Source organism: Notamacropus eugenii, chromosome 2 (assembly GCF_028372415.1).
Source record: "Notamacropus eugenii isolate mMacEug1 chromosome 2, mMacEug1.pri_v2, whole genome shotgun sequence".
In the NCBI taxonomy this organism is placed as follows: domain Eukaryota; kingdom Metazoa; phylum Chordata; class Mammalia; order Diprotodontia; family Macropodidae; genus Notamacropus; species Notamacropus eugenii.
The window spans coordinates 22,429,236-22,454,607 of NC_092873.1; the positions used below are offsets into that span (position 1 = coordinate 22,429,236).

At 38.4% G+C, this 25,372-nt stretch overlaps 1 protein-coding gene across 5 annotated transcripts; it reads left to right on the top strand.

Annotated features, from left to right (window-relative positions):
* The first annotated feature begins 327 nt into the window (after positions 1 to 327).
* FADD (Fas associated via death domain) lies at positions 328 to 25,372 on the top strand. Of its 5 annotated transcripts, XM_072639409.1 has the most exons (5): positions 328 to 469; positions 14,199 to 14,532; positions 15,557 to 15,838; positions 17,039 to 17,077; positions 20,334 to 25,372. In XM_072639409.1, exons 2-3 carry the CDS (start codon positions 14,229 to 14,231, stop codon positions 15,832 to 15,834), a joined length of 582 nt encoding a protein of 193 aa, XP_072495510.1. In that variant the 5' UTR covers positions 328 to 469; positions 14,199 to 14,228; the 3' UTR covers positions 15,835 to 15,838; positions 17,039 to 17,077; positions 20,334 to 25,372. The 5 variants fall into 5 exon arrangements, with proteins under 5 accessions (XP_072495510.1, XP_072495508.1, XP_072495509.1 ...); XM_072639407.1 differs by adding an exon at positions 9,584 to 9,671 and having other exon boundaries at positions 15,557 to 25,372; XM_072639408.1 differs by having other exon boundaries at positions 17,039 to 25,372.

A 25,372-nucleotide genomic window follows, 5' to 3' on the forward strand; every position in this document is an offset into this window, starting at 1 on the left:
TGTCTTTTCTTGTATCCCCGGTGCCTGGCATATAGGAAGCACTTAATCAATGCTTGGTCACAGACTGATGCAGGCAGGACCCACAGTCCAAAGCTGGAAGTTTGAAGATTGGACTGTGAGGGAAAAGGGAGGTGGCCACAGTGCTTAGGAGGAGGATGGGCCTGGGCAGGGCTTCAGGTATAAGAAATAAGCTCACATTGGTAGTTGGAGGGACATGCGTGCCTGGTCTTGGAGTGCCCTCTGGTGGCTTCAGCCAAGTCGTCTCACCCCAATCTTGGCGCCAAGTGGGAGGGCTCCGCCCCAAAACCAAGCAGGAAGTCCTCCAGTCGGCCCAGGAACCAGGAACCAGGAAGTCCGTGGCCTTCCTTGGAGAAAGGTCTTTCAAACTGGGCCAGAGTCCCCCAGTTTTGCCTTACCTTTGACCTCTCCTTCCAAGTGGCCCCTGTGGAGTTGGCACCAACTGGTCGAGGTGAGTGAGTGGGGCTGTCTGCTGCCAGGGAAGGGAAGGGAAAGAGGCGTGATCCTGGGTTCACCCCCACACACCAAGCTGAGGCACTCAAGGCACTCAACTAACCTTCAAAGTGGGCCAGGAGAAGGGGACTCCTAAGGGAAAAAGCTAGGAAAAGGCTAGTCAGGGAAAAAGCAATCAGTCAGTCAACTAGCATTAATTAACTTCATACCTTGACCAAGCATAGCATTAAATCAACTTGGGAAGGAAATTTCATCCAGTGTCAAGTCCTGAAACAAATCAACGCCATGAGTTGAGGAAGAGATTGCCTTTAATTGAGAAAACAGTGAAACTTTTAAGAGCAGGAATGTAGATGTTACTGAAATTCTGACATTTCTAAGATCATGGAGTGGCAAGTATCATTTGGTATTAACAATTTTGTCATTCCCACCTCTGATTCTGAGAAGCCAGTATGACATTCAATAGTACGGGGAGGGGAGAGGCATTGATGCAGACGTTGATCGAGCTTGGTGGGGGCAGTTCCCAGCAAGCAAACAGGTCGGGAGAGTTCATTTAAACCTTATAGTTATGATAAGAACAGCAAATTAGAAATTTCTACACCAGGAGGATCTGATTTGTGGAATGAGCACTTTTAGTTATGAATATGATTAAATTGGCATAGACTCTACCATCAGATTCTCAGATTCAAGTTCCAGAAAAGGGAAGGAACTTCACCTGTATTTGCTCTGTGATGTGGGCTAACAAATTGTCATGTTGATATATTTAGGAAATTGAAATACAAACTGAAAAATCAGAAAATTCTAAACCCAATTTATATATATACATATATATATATATAATGTGTGTATATATATACACATATATGATCTTACTATTAAATTTTCACCAAAACGAAAATCTAGGTGTTTTTTCTTTTTACCTGTTCATTCTCCCCTCAGGAGGATGAAATTCTCCTAAGGAACTAATACCAGAACACTTTTTATAAGAAAATGAGCTCTAATAAAAAAATGAATACATTTAAAAGTTGCCAGGTTGATTTGAATTTAACAAAAATATATTGAGTAATCAATTTCAAAACTGTGACTATCAAATAAGTAGTTTATAATAAAACATGTTTGTACTTCAGCACATACTCAATACCGAAGTGGTAATTCCAAATTAGATGATAAACCCAAATTATCCCATTTTGATAACACAAGCTATTCCATAAATTACTCTCCTCAAAGCAAATTGTTTGTACCAAAAATATTTTATTCCAAGTAAAACTGAAGATGCTTCAGATTTAGTCTTAATAATTAATAGAATACAGCCTGGTCCCATAAACTGTTGGATCAATACTCAATTATTCTTATATTATTTTGAAACATTTAAGGACCTTATTTTATACAGAAGTATATATAACTAATAAAAGACAGGTGACGACACCCCATATTCATCTACTTAGTTGTTCAGAATATAGAAAGGACTAACATTTTAGGCCAAATAACTTCAATCTTATTCTTGAATCTTGTTATAGGAGCTCAGGTGTGCTCCAATATTAGCCTCTGAGATAAAGATCTATTACTATGTTCATAATGATCATCTGACATGATTATAGAAATTTGCCATAAAAGGAGAATTAGGGACATAGCAAATAATGCTTTCCTAACTTCATGTCATTTCAGGCAAGAGTCACGCAGATAGCAGATAGCATTAAGCCAGGCTTAAAGGGTGGAATACTTTCCACTCAAGGAGAAATGTCATCCTCAGAAATCAAGTTGATATCCCAGCCTTTTCCATGGGAACTCTACCTGCAGTTCATGGATGTCAACCTCAGAGGGTTCTTGGCATCATTGGCCTAATAGCCCTTCCTCCCTCCCTCCCTCCCTCCTCCCTCCCTCCCTCCCTCCCTCCCTTCCTTCCTTCTTACATGTAAAGTCAGTTTTCAACATTCATTTTTTATGAGTTGAGTTTCAATTTTTTTCTCTCTCCCATCCCCCCTCCCCAAGATGGCAAGCAATCTAGTATAATTTATACATGTTCAGTCAAATAAACATTTCCACATCAGTTATGTTGTGAAAGAAGAAACAGAGCAAAGGGAAAAAGCCACAAAAAAAAAAATAGAGTGAAAATAGTATACTTCAGTCTGCATTCAGACTCCATAGTTCTTTCTCTGGATGTGAACAGCATTTTTCATAATGAATCTTTTTGGAATTGTCTTGGGTCAGGGTTTCACTGAGAACAGATCAATCAATTATAGTTGATCATCTCCCAATGTTACTGTTACTGTGTACAATGTTCACTTCATTCAACATTAGTTCATGTAAGTCTTTCCAGGTTTTTCTGAAATTCACCAGTTTATCATTTCTTATAGAACATTAGTGTTTCATTATATTCATATGCCACAACTCGTTCAACAACAGTTAATGAGCATTCTCTCAATTTCCAGCTCTTTGCCACTACAAAAAAGAACTACTATGAATACTTTTGTGGTGGTATTTCTGGATCAAAAGGTATACACAGTTTTATAGCCCTTTGGCCATAGTTACAAGTTGTTCTCCAGAATGGTTAGGTCAGTTCACAACTCCACCAACAATGCATTAGTATCCCAATTTTCTTATATCCCTACCAACATTTATCATTTTCTATTTCGATCATATTAACCAATATTAACCAATCTAATAGGTGTGAGGTGGTACCTCAGAGTTGTTTGAATTTGCATTTCTCTAATCAATAGTGATGTAGAGCATTTTTTTATATGACTTTAGATAGCTTTGATTTCTTCATCTGAAAACTGCCTGTTTATATCCTTTGACCATTTATCAATTGGGGACTGATTTGTATTCTTATAAATTTAACTCAGCTCTCTGTATATTTGAGAAACAAGTCCTTTATCAGAGACACTTGCTGTAAAAATTATTTCCCATCTTTCTGCTTTCTTTCTCATCTTAGTTGCACTGGTTTTGTTTGTGGAAAAACTTTTTTTTTTTGCTTTTTCTCCCTCTTGAATATATTTTATTTTTCCTCAATTACATGTTAAAACAATTTTTCTTTAACTTTTTTAAGCTTTTAGTTCCAAATTCCATCCTTCCCTCCCTCCCCTGAGATAGTAAGCAAACAAACAAACAAAAAAAGGTTGTACACATGCAATCATGTAAAACATTTCTGTATTATTCATTTTTTACAAGAAGATTCAAATTAAAAAAATGAAAGTGAAAAATGGCATGTTTCAGTCTGTATCCAAACAATATCAGTTCTCTCTCTGGAGGCTGTTGGTATGCTTCATCCTTGTCTTGGATTATTGGATTGCTGGAAACATCTGAATCATTCACAGTTCTTAATCATACAATATTGCTGTTACTGTGTACAATGTTCTCCTGGTTCTGTTGACTTCACTTTGCTTCAGTTTAAGCAGAATGATTTGAGAAAAACCTGGATTTACATGAACTGAAAATACTTTGAAAAGTATGAAAATACTTTTTAAACTTAATATAATCAAAATGATCCATTTTACATTTCACAATAGTCCCTCACTCTTGTTTGATCAAAAAATCTTCCCTTCTCCATAAATCTGATAGGTAAGCTACTCCTTTGTCTCCTAATTATGGTATCACCCTTTATGTATCCATTTTGACCTTATCTTGGTATAACAGTGTAAGATGTTAATCTATACCTAGTTTCTGCCATATTGTTTTCCAATTTTCCCAGCAGTTTTTATCAATTAGGGAGTTCTTATCCCAGAAGTTTGGGTTTGTCAAAAGCTAGATTACTATGGTCAGGGATAGCTTTGTTTTCTCATTGCTTAGTTTAATTCCTCAAATTTCTTTTTGCTTAAGCTAATGTTTCTAGTACAATACTAAATAATAATGGTGATAATGGGCACCTTTGTTTTACCCCTGATCTTACTGGGAAGAATTCTAGGTTAGTCACATTGCAGATCGTACTTGCTGATGGTTTTAGATAGATACTATTTATCATTTTAAGGAAATAGGGTGGGTCTTATTGAAAGTAAATGCCTTCTATTGAGATAGAGAAAGAAATCTCATTCTTGCTCTGTAGGAGATACGGAAGGACAGAAACAAATATTTATTTAGTGCCTTCTATGTGACAGTCACTGCTTTAAACCTTTCACAAAGAATCTATCATTTTATCCTCACAATAACCCTGAGAGATAGAAAATATTGTTACCCTCATTTTACAATTGTGGAAAGTAAGGCAGAAAGTGATTAAGTGACTGGTCAATGGTCCTACAACTAAGAGTTTGAGCCTGGATTTGAATTCAGGTCTTCTCAACTCTGGTCCAGCATTCTATCCACTGCAACACCTGGCTCAAACAATCAATAAGCATTTATTAAGTGCCTACTCTATGCCAGGCACTGTGCTAAGCTCTAAGGAGAAAAAAAGAGGCAAAAGATAGTCCCTGACTTCTTTAATATTTGTTTTTTTGGTTGGATGTATCTAGTTTTGTGAGGGGAAGATTAAAGTCCCCCACTATTACAGTACCACTATCTATTTCCACCTGTAATTCATTTAACTTTTCTTTTAAAAATTTGGATGCTATAGTATTTGCTGCATATAGGTTCAGTATTGATATTGCTTCATTGTCTATGGTACCTTTTATCAAAATGTAGTTACCCTGTTTATCTTTTTTAATTAAATCTATTTTAGTCATAACTTTGTCTGGGATCACAATTACTACCCCTGCCTTTTTTTGCCTCTGCTGAAGCATAATAAATTCTATTCCAATCCTCAACTTTAACTCTCATTCTATATATCTCTTATTCTTAAATGTGTTTCTTGTAAACAACATGTTGTTGGATTCTGGCTTTTAATCCACTCTGCTATCCCTTTGCATTTTATGGGTGAGTTCATCCTATTCACACTCAAAGTTATAATTGGTATTTGTGGATTTCCCTCCATCTTACTCTTACTCACTATTGTCCTTCTCAGTCTCTCTTTTTACCCTATTCTTGTTACCTTATTTTATCCCCTTACTCTCCTGTGCCTTATTTTACTCATCCCAAGGCCCTCCCTCATCTTCTGCCCCCACCCTCCTAAATCTTAATCTACATACCCTTCTAAAAGTCCCTCTTCAAACCTGTTCCCCAGTTTTCTCACCTTACTAGTCCAGAAGACCTCTCTCTACACCCTTCTAGCTGTACACATTGTTTCCTCTCCAATGCAGTAAGATTCCAACATTACCAATCCTCCACCCCTACCTGCTTCCTTTTATCAGTTCCTCCTTTTATGTCCTATTTTCATGAGATAATTGCTCCTTTTCACCTTTTCCTGCCCAATTTTGTTCTTTTAGAGTCACTTTTTCATGCACAACTCAGCCTCAACCTTTCTTTTTTTTTTTTCCAGTTTTCAGTTTATTTATTTTTAGTTTTCAACATTCACTTCCATAAGTTTTAAGTTTTCTCTCCCTCCCTCTTACCTCCCTCTCCAAGATGGCATGCAATCTAATATGTGCTCTACACATATATTCCTATTAAAAACATTTTCACATTAGTCATGTTGCATAGAAGAATGATAATGAATGAGAGAAACCATGAAAAAGAAAAAAAATAAAACAAAAGAAAATAGTCAGCTTCATTCTGCATTCTGGCTCCATAGTTCTTTCTCAGGATGTGGATGGCATTTTCCATCATAATTCCTTTGGAATTGGTTTAGGTCCTTGCATGCTGAGAAGTCTATCAAAATCAATCATCACAAACTGTGGCTATTTCTGTGAACAATATTCTCCTGGTTCTGTTCACTTCACTCAGCATCAGTTGATATGTCTTTCTAGGATTTTCTGAAGTTCACTTGTTCATCATTTCAAAAAGCATAATAGTATTCCATTACATTCATATATCATAATTTGTTCTGCCATTCCCCAATTGATGGGCATCCCCTCAATTTTCAATTCTTGGCCATGACAAAAAAAGCTGCTATAAATATTTTTGTATATGTGGGTCTTTTTCCCATTTTCTATGGGAATACATTTTTGAGATACAGTCTTAGAAACAGTATTGCTGGGTCAAAGGGTATGGCATATTTTTATAGCCCTTTGGGCATAGTTTCAAATTGCTTTTCAGAATGGTTGGTTCAGCTCACAGTTCCACCAACAATGAATTAGTATTCCAATTTTCCCACATCTTCTCCAACATTTATCATTTTCCTGAATTGTCATGTTAGCCAATCAGATAGATGTGATGTGGTACATCAGACCTCAACCTTTCTTTCAATCTGCCTTTGTAATGATGACAGTTTTGAGAATACTGATAATATTTTCATACATAAAAAGTAAACCGTTTGACCTTAATGAGTCCCTTATAATGAGACTTTAATATTTTCCTCCTATTTCTTCTGGATCTTTTATAACAAATTTTCCATTAAGTTCTGATCTTTTTGTTACAAATACCTGAAAGGCTTTCAGTTTATCAAATATCTTTTTTTTTTCATTCAGGATTATACTCAGCTTTGTTGGGTAAATTATTTTTGGTCACAAGCCCAGCTCTTTTGCTCTTCAAAATATAAAGTACAAAGACCTATAGTTTTTAAGTGGAGAAGCAACTAAGTTTTGTGAAATCCTGACTGTATCTCCACATCATTTAAATTATTTTTTTTCTTATTGCTTGCTATATTTTTCCTTAACCTGGGAATTTTGAAACTTGGCTATGGCATTCCTGTAAGTTATCCTCTTGGGATCTCTTTCAGGTAGTGAATGGTAGATTTTTTTTTTTCTATTTCTACTTTACCTTCTTGTTCTAGAATGTCAGGGCATTTTTCCTTATTAATTTCTTGTAATATTGTATCAAGATTATTTTTTTAATCATAACTTTCAGGTAGTCCAAGCATTCTTATATTGTGTCTCCTTGATCTGTTCCCCAGATCAATTGTTTTTCTAATGAGATGTTTTAGATTCTCTCCTATTTTTTCTAGTTTTATTATTTCTTGGTGTCTTATGACATCATTCAGTTTCTCTTGCCTGATTCTGATTTTCAAGAAATTATTTTCTTCCTTAAGATTCTGGACATCTTTTTCCAGTTGATTAACTTTCTTTTCCTAATTTCTTGGATTGCTTTTATTTTTTTCTAATTTTTTCTTGACATCTCTTATTTAATCTTTTAATTCCTTTTTAAGTTCTTCCAAGGACTCTTTTTGGTTATTTGATGTTATTCTTTGGAGTAGGAGTAGCTTTTTTTACCTCACTATCTTCTTCTGAATATGAACCCAAATCTTGTTTTATATCATAGTAGCTATCTGTGGTCATGTTCTTTTTCCTTTACTTACTCGTTTTTATTTTGCTTTATCGTATTTTCAGCAGCTTATTATTATAATCAGGTTTTAATCTCAATGTTGCCCCAAAGCCTCATCTCCTCCTTATTTTTATTTTCTGAATCCTGTCATGGGGCTCAACCTCCAGCAGTTCTCTGTTCCCCTAAACCAGAGTTAGGGACTCCAGCCAAACTATCCTGAAAATGTTCTTGCTCCTTGTGGTACCACCCCCACAGGGTGTGTTCCTCCTTGCCCACAACCACAGCCCAGGATTGTGTCTGGTCAGTACTGCTAAGCCTGACATCCCAAAACAGCAAGGGTCCTTCAATCTTCCACTGCTCAACTGTTTGCTGTTCATCAGATGAAAGTTTTTGAGGGGAAAGTTCCTGAACCTGTGAGAATAGAATGGAAATAGAAAGAAATATATCTTTTTTCTCATCAGTTTATAGTTCCTTTACAAAGATTGACCATATATTAGTGCATAAAAATTTTACAGCTAAAAGCCGAAATATTAAAAAGTGTCTTTTTAAGATCACAATATAATAAAAATCATATTTAATATAAAAACATAGATTAAAAACTAATTGGAGGTTAAGCAACCTAATTTTAAAAAACAAATTATACAAGTAATCAGTAATATCATTAAGGAGAATAACAATAACGAGACAACATATCAAAACCTATGGGATACAACAAAAGCAGTGATAAGAAGGAAAAATGTCTCTAAATGCTTACATCAATAAAACAGAAATGGAGCAAACCAATGAATTGCATATGCAATTTAAAAAAAACTGGAAAAAGAACAAACTAAAAATCCCCAATTAAACACTAACTTGGAAAGCCTGCAAATTAAAGATGAGATTAGTATAATTGAGTTAAAAAAAAAACCATTGAATTAATAAAACTAGGAGTTGGTTTTATGAAAGAAATCAATAAAATCATTGGTTAGTTTGATTTTTAAAAAAAATAAAAGTAATAGTATCAAAAATGAAAAGGCTGAATATGCCACTAATGAAGAAGAAATTAAAGCAATTATGAGGAATTATTTTGCCAAATTATATGCCAATAAAGTTAATAATTTAAGTGAATTGAGAGAATATTTGCAAAAATATAAATATCCTAGATTAGCAGAAAAGGAAATAGAAAATCTAAATAGACCTATTTTATAAAAAGAAATTGAACAGACCACAAATTAGGTTTCTAAGAAAAAAGGACGAGGTGGATGTACAGATGAATTCTATCAAACATTTGAATATCAACTAATTCCAATAATTATTTGGAATAATAGGCAAAGAAGGAATCCTACCAAACTCCTTTTATGAAGCAAATATAATACTGATACCTAAACCAGGAAAAGTGAAAACAGGGAAAGAAAATTATAAATCAATTTCATTAGGATGCCAAAATCCTAAATAAAATGCTAGCTTGAAAATTGCAACAATATATTACAAAGATTATACCTTGTGACCAAATAGGATTTATGCCAGGAAAACAGGGATGGCTTAACATAAGGAAAACTGTTAACATAATTGATTATAACAATAATAAAAGTTTTAAAAGATCATATGATTATGTTGATGGATACAGAAAAAGTATAACACTCTTTCTATTAAAAAAATCTCAAAAGTATAGGTATAGATGGACTTTTCGTAAAGTTAATATAAAGCATTTATATAAAACTATCAGCAAGCATTATTTGTAATGAGGATAAGCTAGAAGGCTTCCCAGTAAGATCAGGGTTGAAGCAAGGTTGCCAGCTGTCACCAACATTTTTCAATATTTTATTGGAAATTCTAGCAATAACAATAAAAGAAGAAAAAGTCATTGAATCAGGATAGGAAATGAGGTAATAAAACTGTCTCTTTTTTGCAGACAATATAATGATATGCTTGGAAAATGCCAAAGACTCAGCTGAAAAGTTAGTTGAAACAATAGTTTCAGCCAAGTAGCAGAATACAAAGTAAGTCCACATAAATCATCAGCATTCTTACATACCATAAGCAAAACCAGCAAGAAGAGATAGTAAGATAGTTGCCAAAAACTGGAAGTCAAGGGGATGTCCATCAATTGGGGAATGGCTGAATAAATTATGGTATATGAATGTAATGGAGTACTATTGTGCCATAAGAAATGATGAACAAGAAGAATTCAGAGAGGCCTGGAAGGACTTATATGACCTGATGCTGAGTGAAAGGAGCAGAACCAGGAGAACTTTGTGCACAGCAACAACCACAGTGTGTGAGAGTTTTTTCTGGTAGACTTGGATTTTTGTAATAACGCAAAAACTTCTTATAAAAAAAAAAAATCCCAAAGGTGGTTCTCAAGGCAAAATGCCTTCCACACTCAGAGAAAGAAATATGGAAGTCACTCACAAAATGTAGCAGATCATGTTTGTGTATGTGTATGTGTTTGTGTATCATGTTCTGATTTGTTATACGATTTCTTTCATTTATTTTAGTCTGACTACATAGCATGACTATAGTGAAAATATACTCAGTAGGAAAGTATATGTAGAATCTATACAGAATTGTATGCAGTCACGGGGAGGGAGGGGGGTAGTGGGGGGTAGGTGGGGGGGGATAAAATCTCAATTGTATGGCAGTGATTGTTAAACATTAAAAAATAAAAATAAAATTAAAAAAAAAAGAAGAGATAGTAAGAGATAGCTCATTTAAAATAACTCTAGATAGTATAAAATACCTGAGAGTACACCTGCCAAAACAATCCCAGGAACTGTATAAATAAAATTATAAAAATGAAATCAGATGTAAATAATTGGAGAATTATTACTTGTTCTTCAGTAGGCAGGGCCAACATAATAAAAATGACAATTTTACCTATGTTACATATTCAATGCCATCCCAATTAAATTTCCAAAAAATTATTTTACTGAAGTAGAAAAATAATAACAAAATTCATTTGAAAGAACAAAAAGTCAGGAATGTCAAAAGAACTAAGGGGGAAAAATGTAAAGGAAGATCTTAAACTATATTATAAAGCAGTAATTATCAAAACTGCCTGTTACTGGCCAAAAAGTAGAAAGGTTGACCAATTGAATAGAGTAGACATACAATTTACAGCAGGAAATAAACATAGCAAACTTGTATTGACAAGTGTAAAGACTTAAGATTTGGGGATAAGAATTCATTATTTGATAGAAAAAATTGTTGGGAAAACTGGAAGTATGGCAGGAAGTGGGCAGAGACCAATATCTTATACCATTTACCAAGTTAAGATCAAACTGGATACATGATCTAGATATAGAGAGAGATTATAAGAAAATTTGAACTGGAACATATTACTTATCAAACTTATGGATAGGTAACCAATTTATGAATAAACAAGAGGTAGAGAACAGAGTAAGGTGTAAAATGGGTAATCTTGATTACATTAAATTAAAAGAGTTTTGTACAAATACAACAAAAGTAGCCAAGATCAGAAGGAAAGCAAAAAATTGGGGAAAAATTTTATAGACGATAAATGTCTCATATCTCAAGTGTAAGTGAACTCTCCAGAATCTACAAGAACACAAATCATTTATTTCCCAATTGACAAAATGGTCAAAGGATATGAGCAGGTAGTTTTCTGATGAAGAAACCAAAACAATTTATAGTCATATAAAAAATGTTTTAATTCATTATTGATTAGAGAAATGCAAATTAAAACAATCTTGAGATAGCATTTTACACCTATCAGATTAGCTAAAAATGATTGAAATGGAAAACAACAAATGTTGGAGGGGATATGAAAAAATTGGGACACTGATTCACTGTTGCTGAAGTTGTAAACTGATCCACCCATTCTGGAGAGCAATCAATCTGGAATTATGCCCAAAACGTTATTAAACTGCCTATGTCCTCTGACCTAGCAATACCACTGCTGGTTGTTGTCCTTCATTTTCAGAGAGGACCAAAATGACATCCCTACATCAGAGTCAAGTTATAATACAGCTAGGTCTATTTCCAAAGATGATTAGGAGAGAAGGAAAAGAAATGATATGTTCTAAAGTGTTTATAGCAACTCTCTTTGTGGTAGTAAAGAAATGGAAATTGCAGGTTTGTCCATCATTAGGGGAATGGCCAAACAAGTTGTAGTATATGATTATGATGGAATACGATTATGCTGTAAAAAATGATGAGATCAATGATTTTAGAGAACACGAAGTGGTGGTTGTTGTCCTTCATCTTCGAAGAGGACCAAAGTGACATCACCATGAGAAAGTGAAATTTCAGTGTATCCAACTGTGGCTGATCAGACGAATATGAGCTCAGGATGCTCTACCACAGGTTGGGCACAGATAGTCCCTGTGAATATTTGGGGTGAATATCCAAATTTGCACATCTTGCATTTACTTTGTTCTGTCTCAATTCTGCTTTGCTCAAAGAGCATAGCACCTTTTCTTATGAGGGCACGCCATGCTGAGCAGTCCTGTGCCAGTGTCTCCCATGTTGCACAGTCAAATCCAAAGTTATGAAATAAAAAGGAAAATGAGCAGACCCAAGAGAACATTGTATACAGTAACATCAGTATTGTTTTTAAGAACCAGTGAATAAGTTATTTTGACTATTATAAATACCAAAATTAACTACAAAGGAGCTCTGAGGGAAGATACTATCTGCATCCAGAGAAAGAACTGAGAAATAGAAGTATGTATCAGTGGTTTTACATATAAATACATATTTGTATTTAATGGTAGCCATGGGAGGGGGATGGGAGAAGGGAAGAAATAAAAAGACATTTACATGGTAACTTTATTATATATTTAAAAGGAATGGCAAGGTGTACATAACAGATTTGTAGTTTCAAGTGAAATTTTTTTATTATACTGTGTTATGGGAATGATCTTTTTATTTCATAAATTAAAAATAAATAAAAAATTTAAAAGACAGTCTCCACCTTCTTGGAGCTTATAAACTAAAGTGGGAGACAACCTTCAATAAATATAGGCAGAGCAAGCTCTGGACATGATGAATGGAAAATAATTAAAAGAGAGAAGGCACAGGAATGAGGAGGGTGGGGAAAACTTCTGATAAGGAGGAGGTTTTAGCTGGGACTTAAAGGAAGCCAGGGAGGTCAGTTACTAGAGCAGAGGAGGTAGCGCATTCCAGGCATGGGGGACAGCTAGGGAGAATGGCCAGAGCCCCAGGGCCTTGCTCGAGGAACAGCCAGGAGGCTGGTATCACTGCCAAGAAGAGCATGTCAGGGCATAAGATGTAAAGAGACTGAAGGGTAGGGGAAGAGGCTAGGTTAGAAATACCTGTGAATCGCAAACAGCGTTTTGTATCTGCTCCTGGAGGCAGTAGGAGCCTTTGAGTTTAATGAGGAGGGGGAGTGACATGGTCAGACCTGTGCTTTACAGAATCACTTTGGTAGCTGAATGGAGAGGCGAGAGATGAGGCAGGCAGACCCCTCTAGCAGCTCTTCTAGGTGTGAGGTAACGAGGGCCTGCATCAGGGTGGGGGCAATGTCAGAACAGAGAAGGGGGCAGATGGGAGACATGCTACAGAGGGGAAATTAATGGGTCTTTGCACCTTTTGGGATGTGGGAGGTGAGAGAGAGTGAGGAGTCCAGGATGATTCTTATGTTGGGAAGCCTGATGGGACTGAGAAGATGATAGCACCCTCTGGGGAAGGTAGGGGAGGGGAAAGGTGATAGGTTCCATTTTGGACATATTGAGTTACGTTGTCTACTGGACATTCAGATCAAGATGTCTGAATGTCATTCAGAGATGAGAAACTGGAAGTCAACAGAGAGTTTGGGGCAGGAGAAGTAGATGTGAGAATCATCAATGTAGAAATAAAGGGCATTAAATCCATGGGAGCTGATGAGATTACCGTAAGAGTGTAACGGGAGAAGAGCAAAGGACCCAGGACAGAGCCCTGAGGGACATGTACAGGTAGAGGGTGTGATCTGGAGGAGGATCCAGCAAAGGGGGCAGAGAAGGAGAAGTCAGAGAGGAAAAGAATGGGGGTAGGGGTCTCTAAAACCTAGAGAGAGGAGAGAGGGATCACTAGTGTCAAAGGCTGCAGAGAGGTCCGGGAGAATGGAAGCTGGAGAAGGGGACACTGATTTGGGGGACTAAGAAATGGTTCATAATTGCTCTGATAAGGACCAGTCATGGAGTTGAGAGAGTGTGATTATATCATGGCATTGATTAAAGGGATGTGATTTTGGTCTTTGGTATCTAAAGGGTTGAAAAAAAGGCTTTGCTTTATTCTCTTGGGCCCCAGAGACAGAACCAGAAGCTGGGAGAGGGAGTTGCAAAGAGGCCAGTTGAGGCTGGTCATCAGGAAACACTTCCTAATGATCAGAGAATCCTCAAAGGGTGTGGACAGCTTTGGAAGGCCCCAGGACCCCCTCTGGCTGGAGGGCTGCAGGCAGAGAGGACAACCACTAGTTGGCAGTGTTGTGGAGTAGACATTTGTTAAGGTCTGGCTTGGCCTGGAGATCCCTTCCAACTCTGAACTTCTGGGAACCTTTTTTCCAGCTACTGGCTCACTCCTTCACTCCAAGGGCCATGGAGAAAGGAGACCTGTTCCTCGTAGGCCTTCAGCAAATCTCCTCCAACCTGTCCAAGAAGGAACTGGAAGACATGAAATTCCTTTGCAAAATGAAAATTGGGAAGAGGAAGTTAAATGAGATTGAACAAGGGATTGAACTCTTCTCCTGCCTGATGCAGCAGAATTTGCTTTCTGTGAACAATACCGATTTCCTGATCTCTATGCTCAAAAGCCTAAAGAGAGACGATCTGATACAAGAGCTGTCCAATCGTGTGGAAAACAGTTCTAGTCCTGGGGAGCGACTGGATCCAAAGGTGGAAGGTAGGGTGTCTGCCACCAACTTTGGGGTTGGCCTCATGGCATTTGGGGGACAAAAGGAGGGGGAACACGTAACCAGGCAGCACCAACCCCTTGTAGCATCAGGATGCAAACTTCCAAGAGGCAGCATCCTGAGGTGGAAAGACCTCTGGGTGTAGAGTCAGAAGCTCTTAGTTCAAATCCCCTCCTCTCTGAGTCCTCTCATCTGAAGGAGGACATCAGGCAGCTGAGTTTGGGGATTTCTACCAGTTTAGACATTCTACAATTTTATATATCCTAAGTCCTTGTCTGGTTCCCAGATCCATGGGCATCTGGTTCCCTCCCTCCCTGCAGAATGTGTCCATGCCTGTGGATGCTTAGGAATCTCCCATGGCCAGACCCAAGACTCAGTGACCATCTGCCGCACTCTCTCCCACATGCCCAAGAAAGAAAAATCCCTAAAATGATCAGGACAGATGTCACCCAGGTCAGAAGATAGATATATGGGCATTATTTGGGGTCTTAGAAATGGTGACTCCTTGAGAAGACATAGAAACAAGCTTTGTCCTGCCAGACAAGGGGCAACTGGAAGAAATATTTGGATAGAATTAACAAGACCTGGCAACTGACTGTATGTGGGGCCAGAGAGAGACTAAGGAATCAAGAACAGTGAGACTGACTGGAAGAACAATGATGCCGGCAGTAGAGATGGAAAGCAGGAAGGAGGGAGGGGAGGGAAAAAGAAGAGAAGGATGGGAGAGAGAGAGGAAGGATGAATGAGAGAGGAAAAGAGGGAAATGGGAGGGGGAGGAAGGAAAAGAGGGAGGAATGGAGAGATGGAGGAAGGAAAGGAGGGAAAAAGGAAAGAAAAAGGAAGGGAGAGAAGGATTCTAAGGTGTTAAGGTGAAGAGGGAATGCATGGAGGGCAGAGCCTCGGTGGATGTCCAATGATGTTGAGAACCATCGGGACCACATGGTGAACACTGGCTTTATAGACTTCCCTTTCCTGAAGCCCTCACCACATGGATCTGGCTCTTTTATTTTGCAGCCCAACTGGAAATTGCATTCCATACTCTGTGTGACCATGTGGGCCGGGACTGGAGAAGTCTGGCTCGGAAGCTCGGCATATCCCAGACAGACATTGAGAGAATTACTTATGCATATCCTCGTGACCTGAAGGAACAATTGTCCCAGTCACTATTACTCTGGAAAAAATCAAGTAATAAAGAAGCCAATGTGTCCACCATTCAAAAGGCACTTCGGGACTGTAACATGAACCTAACAGCAGACATCTTAGAAGAAAAGCTGGATGGGATGCTGCTCTGAAAAGGTACCCAGGGATGGTGACCAGAAGCCGAGACAACCACTAACAAACCTCTTTTCTGAGCTGACTTTCCTCACTGAGATTCTTCTGTATAATGAGGGGACTGGACCCTGAGACCTTGATCTCCTGAGAGTTGTCCAGACCAAATCAGAGCCAAACTAGAGCCACCACACTGCTACCCCCATCTTCCTGCCCTTGCCCTCACCCCCAGTCCACCTCTATCCCTCAGAACACTGAACGAATCCACTCTGTGGTCTCCCAAAGCCTATGATCAATAGACTTATTTACCCCCTCAGACATTCTCCATATAATAGATAAAGCCTTCCTGCAGGGAAGGGGAGAGGCTCCTTTGCTTTTGGTTTTTTCCATTTTTATTCTCACTTGTGAGGCCCTGAGGAAGCTTGATTAATGATGCCCCTCTGCAGAGGAACTGAGACTGCATAGGTGGAGAGCAAAAGAGCCATTTTTTAGACTTTGACTGAGAGTCCCTAGGTCCCCCTCTGTGGACCCCATTTAGTCTACTTGGCCCTCCCTGTCCTTTCACTTGAGGGCTTGGAATCTCTTTTCATTAATGAGATCCCTGGTGGGAACCCTCAAAGACCCAAGGATTTGTTGCTCCCAACAGAGTGACTGGGCCTCCTGAAGGCAAGTTTCACTTTATTCTGATGAGCCAAAGGCAGAGCCCCCAGCTGTGGAATCTGCTCCCTTGGAAGGTGGTGGTCTCCTTTTGGGGGTCTCTCAAGTCAATGAGCATTTAGTTAGTGCCTACTGTGTGGCCAGTACAATGCTAAGTATGTATTGAGGGCCAGCGTGGAGTGCAGTTGACAAGATCAGGATAGACCTTTGGGGAAACTGTTCTTTGAGATTGTGCTCATTTATTGTTTACTGTAACTCCAGGAGAATAGGAATGACTACCTGGCTCTGAGCTGATGGGTGAATTTTGCTGTTTAAGGCGGAAGACATTTGAGACCGTAAAGATTTTTGTTTTGAGTTTGAATTTGAGTGTGGTTGTTTGCAATCAGAATCTGAGAGAAATACCACAAGCCACTAAAAGGGAATATTTCCCACCTGACTATTCCTGAGTCTGGTTATGAAACAGATACTACATAATTGGAGAATTTACTTTTATCTGAATTAAATGAACTCAAGGATGTTTTATTCTGTCATATTTGCTATGTCCCATGCTCCTGTCTTCTCTTTCTATAGCAAATTTCTACGATCAATAGTACGTGGCCAACAAAACACGTGAGTCCTTTTTGTGTAATCTTCCTGGGAAATCTAATATTATTTTTATCTGAAATTGGAACATGTTCAGCAATCTAAGTAAACTACTTAAGACTCAACCTAAGATGTCCCCATTGTTTAAAAGGATTTTATAAGCAGTAGTGTTTTTCTGTGATCAGTCTCTTACTGTTATCAATGTGAGAGTATATATTGCACCTTTTTGACTAAAGTATGTAGTGTTATCTAGGAATTCTGTGATAATTAAGAATTTGGTTTGTTGTAATACTTTGGGCACTCATATATCACTTAAGGACGTTTTCATACCAAATAAGCTTTAATGGATTTTAATCTTAAGGGTTTATTTTTGTTTCAAAGTAAAAAGAGAACTATCATTTTAAGTTTTCAACTATTTTCTTTATAAAAGTTTACTGACTTTTAATTTTAAAGGTTTATTTTTGTTTCAAAGTAAAAAGAAATATCATTTTAAAGGTGTTCAACTATTTTCTTTATAAAAGTTTAGTGACTGTTAACATCAGGACAAACTTTAAACTGTCTTAAAAGAAAACACTTTTAGAAGAAATATTTTAAAAATTCTTTGTAAAGCCTACTAAATTTTCATTTTCAAGACAATGTATTGAAATATTTCATATAAATTTTAGACTTTAATAAGGGCCAAAGTCTGAATTAAGAAGAGCCTGGACCTAATAGTCCCCTTTGTTTAACTTAGAGGACACCTTTTGATGTCAGGCAGACAAATGGGATCTCCTTACCAGACCCTACTTCTGGCATCTTAGCGATAAGGAAAAACACAGATATCTTGGGTTGCAACTTCAGCTTTGTCAACTCTTAAGATACCACAACTTCAAAGGCCTGGATATCTGTCATCAGAATGGTGGGATGTTCTCCTTATCTTAAGTCACAGAGACATGCTACGGAAAGGAGATTCCCACACTTGGGATCATAAAACCCAATTGACACTACTTTGTTACTTGGCTTATCGAACTTACAAAGTGTTTATCTAAGAGAGCTCCTTTCTCTTGGTAAAAGACAGTCACCTTCTGTACTGCGGGAGCCAGTTCTGATCCTGGCTCCATAGCGCTATGTAACTTATCTTTATGGGGAACTGATTAATTAAATCATAAAATGTATGCATTTAGCCTGTTGCCTTTTCTCTAACCAAGTTTTCAGGTCAACAGTATTGATAATTTAATATGTAATGATCTATAAAGTGGAAAAGATCTTGCTCTTTTAATCTGAATTTGTAGTCATTCCATGGCCTAAGCAAAAGTTTAGTGTTTGAACTTATTAACAACTTAATTTCTAAAAGTTTTTCTTCCAGAGTAAATGTAATCAGAGGAGAAACTAGCCTGTGAAACAATGATGCACATCTGTTCAGTTGTAAGGCTCAAGTTTGAAATCTCTTTTGTTTAAGACAATACAGTTATGCTAGGGAAGAGTGTTCAACTTGAGAGCTGTCTTGTCTATGGTAATCTTACCACTTAACCTGGCTTTTCATACTCAAATTTGTAGCCAGATCTTCCTGAATCTTCCCACTTTATCTGGCCTTTCATATTCAAATCTGTTGCTCTTGGCCTAGACTGGCCTTCCTTGCCTGTTATGCCAGGGAAATTGTCTTTTATTTATATTCCTTTTGTGCCTGTTTGGTCTTTGTCTAACCTCCAGGTTTGTCTTTTCCAGAGTGCAAGCCATCAACTTCCAGATAATTGCTCAGGCTATGTATCCCTTGAATAGGACCCATCGAGGCAGGGACAGCTCTATGTCCAATCTCAGCAGGAAGCTATTTCAGAAGCTGAGACCTTCATCCCTTACCCCAAAAGATCTTGGGTCCCATCCCATACACAACTGCCAGGGCGTATTTTAGAGGGCAATAGCCAAGCAGACAGCTTGCTCACACTGACAGTTTTAGAAGCACAGCATTCCTACAACCAATTTCATCAGTCAACTTCCACACTTTACAGGCAATTTCATATTACTAGAGAGCAAGCATTCCGTTTTTGTCAGCTCCATCATACATCCATCAATCCTCAAGGATGCAATCCTCTTGAAATATGGCAAATGGATGTCACACATGTCCCAGAATTTGGAAGGAATAAATACCTTCATATGACTGTAGACACATATTCAGGTTATACTATTGCCACCCCACTGACTGGGGAATCAACAAAATTTGTTATCAATCATCTGTTTAGGTGTTTTATAACTCTAGTTATTTCATAAATTATAAAAACAGATAATGGTCCAGCTTAAACTAGTCAAGCCTTTATTAAGTTCTGTCTGTCATACAGAATATAGCACAGAACTGGCATCCCATATGAGTGAGATGAGGAGATTGTGAAGACTTTTCATAATAAAAATATGGGGAATAATGGATTTTCTAAGTAAAATTTCTATAAGGCCTCTCTCCCTGGATACCTGAGTTTCAGGTATCCAGAGCTTGTGGATGGTCAGTTGGTTCCCCCCCCCCCTTACCAGCTACCAGCTTTCTTTGTGAAAGTGCTGTGGGCTGTAGCCGAAACTTGGACATTACTCAAATCTCCCCTTTGTTTGTTGTACCGTTGCCACATCAACACTACCAGTTCCCACTTCTCCCCCTCCCCTCTTTTCTAAAGCCACATCGGCAGTTAGGTTAGATATTAGATGAGGTAATTGTATTGGAATAGGTGAAGATTCCCCGGGGTTTGCCTAGTTTTTCTGCGCTTAGATTGTGAACCCACCTCCCAGCCAATGGAGAGGTGGGATAGTGGGGAGGTGGGATTCTCTGTGTTAGGGTATAAAAATTGTGCTTCAATTTCTGTAAATTGCCTCCCTCCACCAGGTTCCCCAACCTGGTGGGAGGACGTCCCTTTCTCAAGAATTGTAATAAATCCTTTTCTTTCTGTTCTTATTGAGAAGCCTCCTTATTTATTTAAGATTTTGATTAAGGGTCTTTTTATCCCACACACATATAATCCTACTGGTCAAGCCATTGTAGGACGTCACAATCATCACATAAAATCTCTCCTCCAAAAACAAAAGAAAGGGGAAGAAGAAGGCAATAGAATAAGGAGAAGAGTTGACATGGTGTTGTATACCATAAACTTTCTGACACCAGATAGAGAGGGGCTTACGCCTACTCAAAAACAGTTTCAAAAAGGCAAAACACACCTCACTGATTGGAAAAAAGTGAAGGTGAATTGGAGGGACACAAAAGCAGGCTTGTGGCATGGACCCTCTGAACTCTTAAGGTGGGGGCAAGGTTATGCTTGTATTTCCACAGGAAATGGTGAAGAAACGATCTGGATACTGGAAAGAAACATTCGACCTCTGCCATACATTGGAGAAAATAAGGATCGAGGCAAAGAGGAAAGAAAAAAAGCCAAGACCACAATGAACCCGTCGTCGGACTGACAGGACAATGAAGACATTCATTCTGCTTCTGGGCACCCTCCAGCTGACCACGGCAGCAGAAGGAACTGATTGAGAGGAAAGTAGATGGACCCAAGATAGCCTTGGGTTACAGGTGGTGAAATGGGGAGGGAAGATAGAGGAGGTAATTATGGTAGCATATGGGTCTAAGGTTTTTGGGAAACAAATGGATATAGATAGAATTTTTGCTGTTATGACTGGGAAATAACATGCTTTAATTGTGCTATCACTGAATGCATTGGTTCTCATATAGCTAATACTAGCATTATATCTGTAATTACGTGTCCTAGGTTTGCTTTAATGCCTATCAAAAGTAAAGGCTGGTATCTGTATCTGATCAAACTTTTAATCAGTTAATGTTGAAAGTAAGACAGAAAAGAAGTATAAGTTGCATTGTTTTAGGCATTGTAAGCTTTGTGGCAGCATTGGCTTCCTCTGTTATCAATTGGTTTATCCTTACATACAATTTAATGGATACTTTAAGGGAAACTATTGTGGTGGTGGGAAACAAAGTCGATGTTTTTGAAACAAGATTGTTCATAAGATGTGATTATAGGTTCATTTCTATTTGTGTTACTCCCGTCCATTATAATACCACTACACATAATTTATAGATGAAGCCTCCGAGGGAAATCTTTGACCCCAAGGAAGCTGCAAGTGATTTGGGATTATGTTGCTAATACAAATCCCTTTGCTTCCCCGTTCCATTGGCTCATATCTATATATTACCTCTCTCCTTTTGTTTCTCTGTATGGCCACCTGTTCATAGGTGCCTTCTCTCTCATGGGTAAACTTTTCAAACCCAAGTACCTTATCTCCAGTTACAACAAAAGAAAGGGGGAATTGTTGAGGACCAGGGTGGAGTGCAGTTGACAAGATAAGACTGTGCTCATTATCATCCGGAAAGGCACAAGGGATATGTAAAATAGATGCCCTCTAGGCTCACAGTCTTTAAGATAAGACCGATTAAATCACTAGGGCAGGAGCCAAGCAGACTGTCAGGCAGACTTGCAGTTTCTGTCTATAAATACCCTGACCCTCAGATCAATTAATGGAGTTGGTCTATCTTCTCTCCCCTCCTGTGTCTTTCTTCTTCATCACATCACCGAGCTGTGTAGGGACGCAGGCCCTCCGCTACAAGTATGCAAAGAAAAGTAGAAGACAGTCCCTATTCTGAAGAAGTTCACTTTCCCATGGGGGAAATAACCTGCAAATCCCTGTGGACAAACAGGCTGTGAGGGGGATAAAGTGGGGGGTTCTCACCTCTAGGAGAAGGAAGACCTGGCCTCAAGGGAGATGCCTAGAGAAGGTGCTGGGATCTTAGCTGGGGCTTGAAGGAAGCCAGGAGACTGAGAAGATGCATTCCAGGCATGGGGAGTGAAAAGGGATTCCTTCAAACATGGACTGGTTACCGAGGTGCCTTCCATCTCTCAAATTCTACGTTAATAGAGATGACATTACTTTTGCCTTCTTGTGTACACTAGTGAATTTTTGAACCCAAGACCTAGGAGGGACCTTAGAGACCACAACTGTTACATTTTACAGATGAGAAAACTGAGACCCTTACCTCTGTTAAGTGACTCGCCTAAAGCTACCAACTAATTAGTGGCAGAACTAAAACAGACTTCTAGCCTGGGGCCCTGTCGATTCCACCAAGCTGCCCTTGACCTCAGAAGTCACTTTCTTGGAGAACAGATAATGGCCGTGTGGAAAACGACTTCTCCAAAGTTCCACCTGTGCATGTGATATTTTGAGCCCTAACTATGTATTCCCCGTTCCTCAGTGTCATCACTTCAAGAGATTGTTTTTACCAAATGGCACCCATGCTTACTTGGTTTGGTTGAAAACTACCTGAAGACTTTAAACTTTCTGAATAAAGTAGATAATGGTAATTTTTAAAAGATTTAGTGGTTTGGGAAGATTACTCTGCAGGTTGAGTGAGTAGAAGAACGGGGAAACCCATTAGATGAAAGTTGTAAATACCTGAGTTTCAGGGGATGGAGACTCCTCAAAAGAATAACCTCTAAGACCTTTCTAAGGAAGAATCAGCCACACTTAGTCATGACTAGAGGGAGGCTTCAGATCCTGAGTGCCTGAGGCCCAGAGGAAGGAGTTTGCTGTGTGCGATGAGCTTCCTAGTCCAGGGGGCTTCTGTTGTCAGACCCCAAAATGTAACTTGGGAGGATAGGACTTCTATCAGCCATTAAAAAGAAATTATAAGGAATTTTCAAACTGGAAGTCAGAGAGTTGTCTAGGACACAGGTAGTAAAAAGAAAAAAATGGATTGTATCCTAGAGCATTCTGTGTGGCTTTGGTTGGTTGTTTTCAACTAGGTGCAGTGACTGGGAGACACTGGCACAAGACCATGCAGTGGGACGTGCCCACATCAAAAAAGGTGCTGTGCTCTGGGAGTGAAACAGCATTGCAGAAGCTCAAAAAAAATGTGAGATGCACAAATTTAGGGACATCTCCAGGCCAAATGTCCATATGGATTATTTGTGCCCAACTTGTGATAAAGTCTTCCAGGTTCATATTGGTGTGATCAGCCACAATCACACATACTGCTCACTGCCTCAGCACCGTGGAGTTGTTTTGGGCATCTTTGATGACCAATTACTATTACAACTTAGAGACAAAGAAACTTAGTGACTCTGCCCTCATCAAAGAGTGGCTTTCTTGTCTTTTTAATTTATTTTTAATTTATGGAATAAAACATTTCCATGACATAGTATAAGACAAAAGATGACTGCACATGAAACTGTATTATGTACAACTTGCTATTTCTTTTAAATATGTAATAAGGTTATCATGTAAATCTTTTTATCTCCCCCTTCCACCCCAGAGCCAGTTACCCAGTTAACATTAGACACAAATAGGTGTGTGTGCATGTATGTATGTTTATGTGTTATATGTAAAATTATTCCATGACTACTTCTCTTTATCAGTTCTTTCTCTGGATGCAGATGCCATCATTCTTCATATCCCTTTATAGTTAATTTGGATATTTATAATAGTCTATCAGATTGGCTAAAATGATTGAAGGGGAAAGCGACAAATATTGGAGAGAATGTAGAAAAACTGGGACACTAATTCATTGTTGGTGGAATTGTGAACTGATCCAATCATTTTGGAGAGCAATCTGGAATTATGCCCAAAGAATTACTAAACTTCCTATACCTTTTGACCCAGTAATACCACTACTAGGTCAGTACCACTATCAAGGTCAGCTACTGCACTGATGGTAAATTCTTCAACTTGAAAAGTCTACAAGCCAAGACCAAAGTGGAAGGAGTGTTGGTACATGATTTTCCGTTTGCAGATGCTTCTGCCCTCAATGCTGCCTCTGAAGTTGAGATGCAACAAAGTATGGATCAATTCCTTGCTGCCTGCACTAATTTTGGCCTAATAATTAACACCATGAAAACAGATGCTCCATCAGCCACCACCAACCATCCATATGTGGAATCATTGGTTACAGCAAATGGAGTTGTGAATGCTATGGATAAGTTCACTTACCTTGGTAATGTACTTTCCAGGGATGTACACATTGACAATGATGTTGATACACACATTGCCAGAACTAGCTCAGTGTTTGGGAGTCTCCCAAGAAAAGTTTGGGAGAGAAGAGGTATTAGACTGACTACCAAACTGAAGGTCTACAGAGCTACTGCGCTGACCTCATTGTTATATGCTTGTGAAACATGGACAGTCTACCAGTGCCATGCCAGGAAACTGAATCGCTTCCATGTGAACTGTCTTAGGAAGATTCTGAGGATCACCTGGCAAGATAAAATACCAGACACTAAGGTCCTTGCTCCAGCTGAACTGCCAAGCACTCAAACTAGGCTTCAGAGAGACAACTCCGATGGACTAGCCATGTTGTTCCAATGCAAAATGTATGCTTGCCAAAAAGACTATTTCATGGAGAACTTACACAGGGCAAGCACTCAAATGGAGGTCAGGAGAAGCTATACAGGGATACTCTCAAGGTCTCAAGAACTTTGGAATTGATTGTGCAACATGAGAGACACTGGCACAGGACTTCTCAGCATGGCGTGCCCACATCAGAAAGGGTGTTGTGCTCTATGGGCAAAGCAGAATTGAGACACTTCACAGAAAATGCAGGAGGCACAAATTTGGAGTAACCACCTCAAATGTTCACAGGGACAATTTGTGCCCAACTTATGGTAGAGCATTCCAAGCTCATATCTGATCCTCTACAATCAGACACACTGAAACTCAACTCTAGCATAGTGATGTCACTTTGATTCTCTTCAGGAACAAAGACAACAACCACTAGGTCTATTTCCAAAGATGATTAGGGAAAAAGCAAAAGAACCTATATGTTCTAAAAGGTTTATAGCAGAGAGAGGCTCTTTTTTTTCAATTTTCAAACAAGTAGATCACGACAAAATATAAACTATACAAATTTTAATTTCATCTTTCCTTGATGATTCAGAAGATACTTTACGTCTGGCTTGTTTTCCTTGTTACAAATTTATTATCCTTGTTCTATAGCTATATCGACATTCTGAGTAATAGATTTTCCTAATTTGTAAAACTTCAATAGACTAGCTCTTGTTTCACTAACTTTTTTCATGGGTTTTCCATCTCTGCAACAAAATATTTTAAACGTTAAGCTTGATTGTACCAAATTCTGGGCACAAAGTGATGACTGTAATTGTTACTGACTTCTCATTTTGGCAAAGCATTTACATGTAATAAACCCACACTACAGAATCTAGCCATCTAGATGCTTGAAAAGTCTGGACTATTTTGTAAATGATAGAACTTTGTTACTCTAAAGCCTACAAAGTAATTCAAATGAGCAATAAAATATTGTCAGTGTTAAGAGGTCTACTTCAATAAATAAAATATTTCTAATTAATA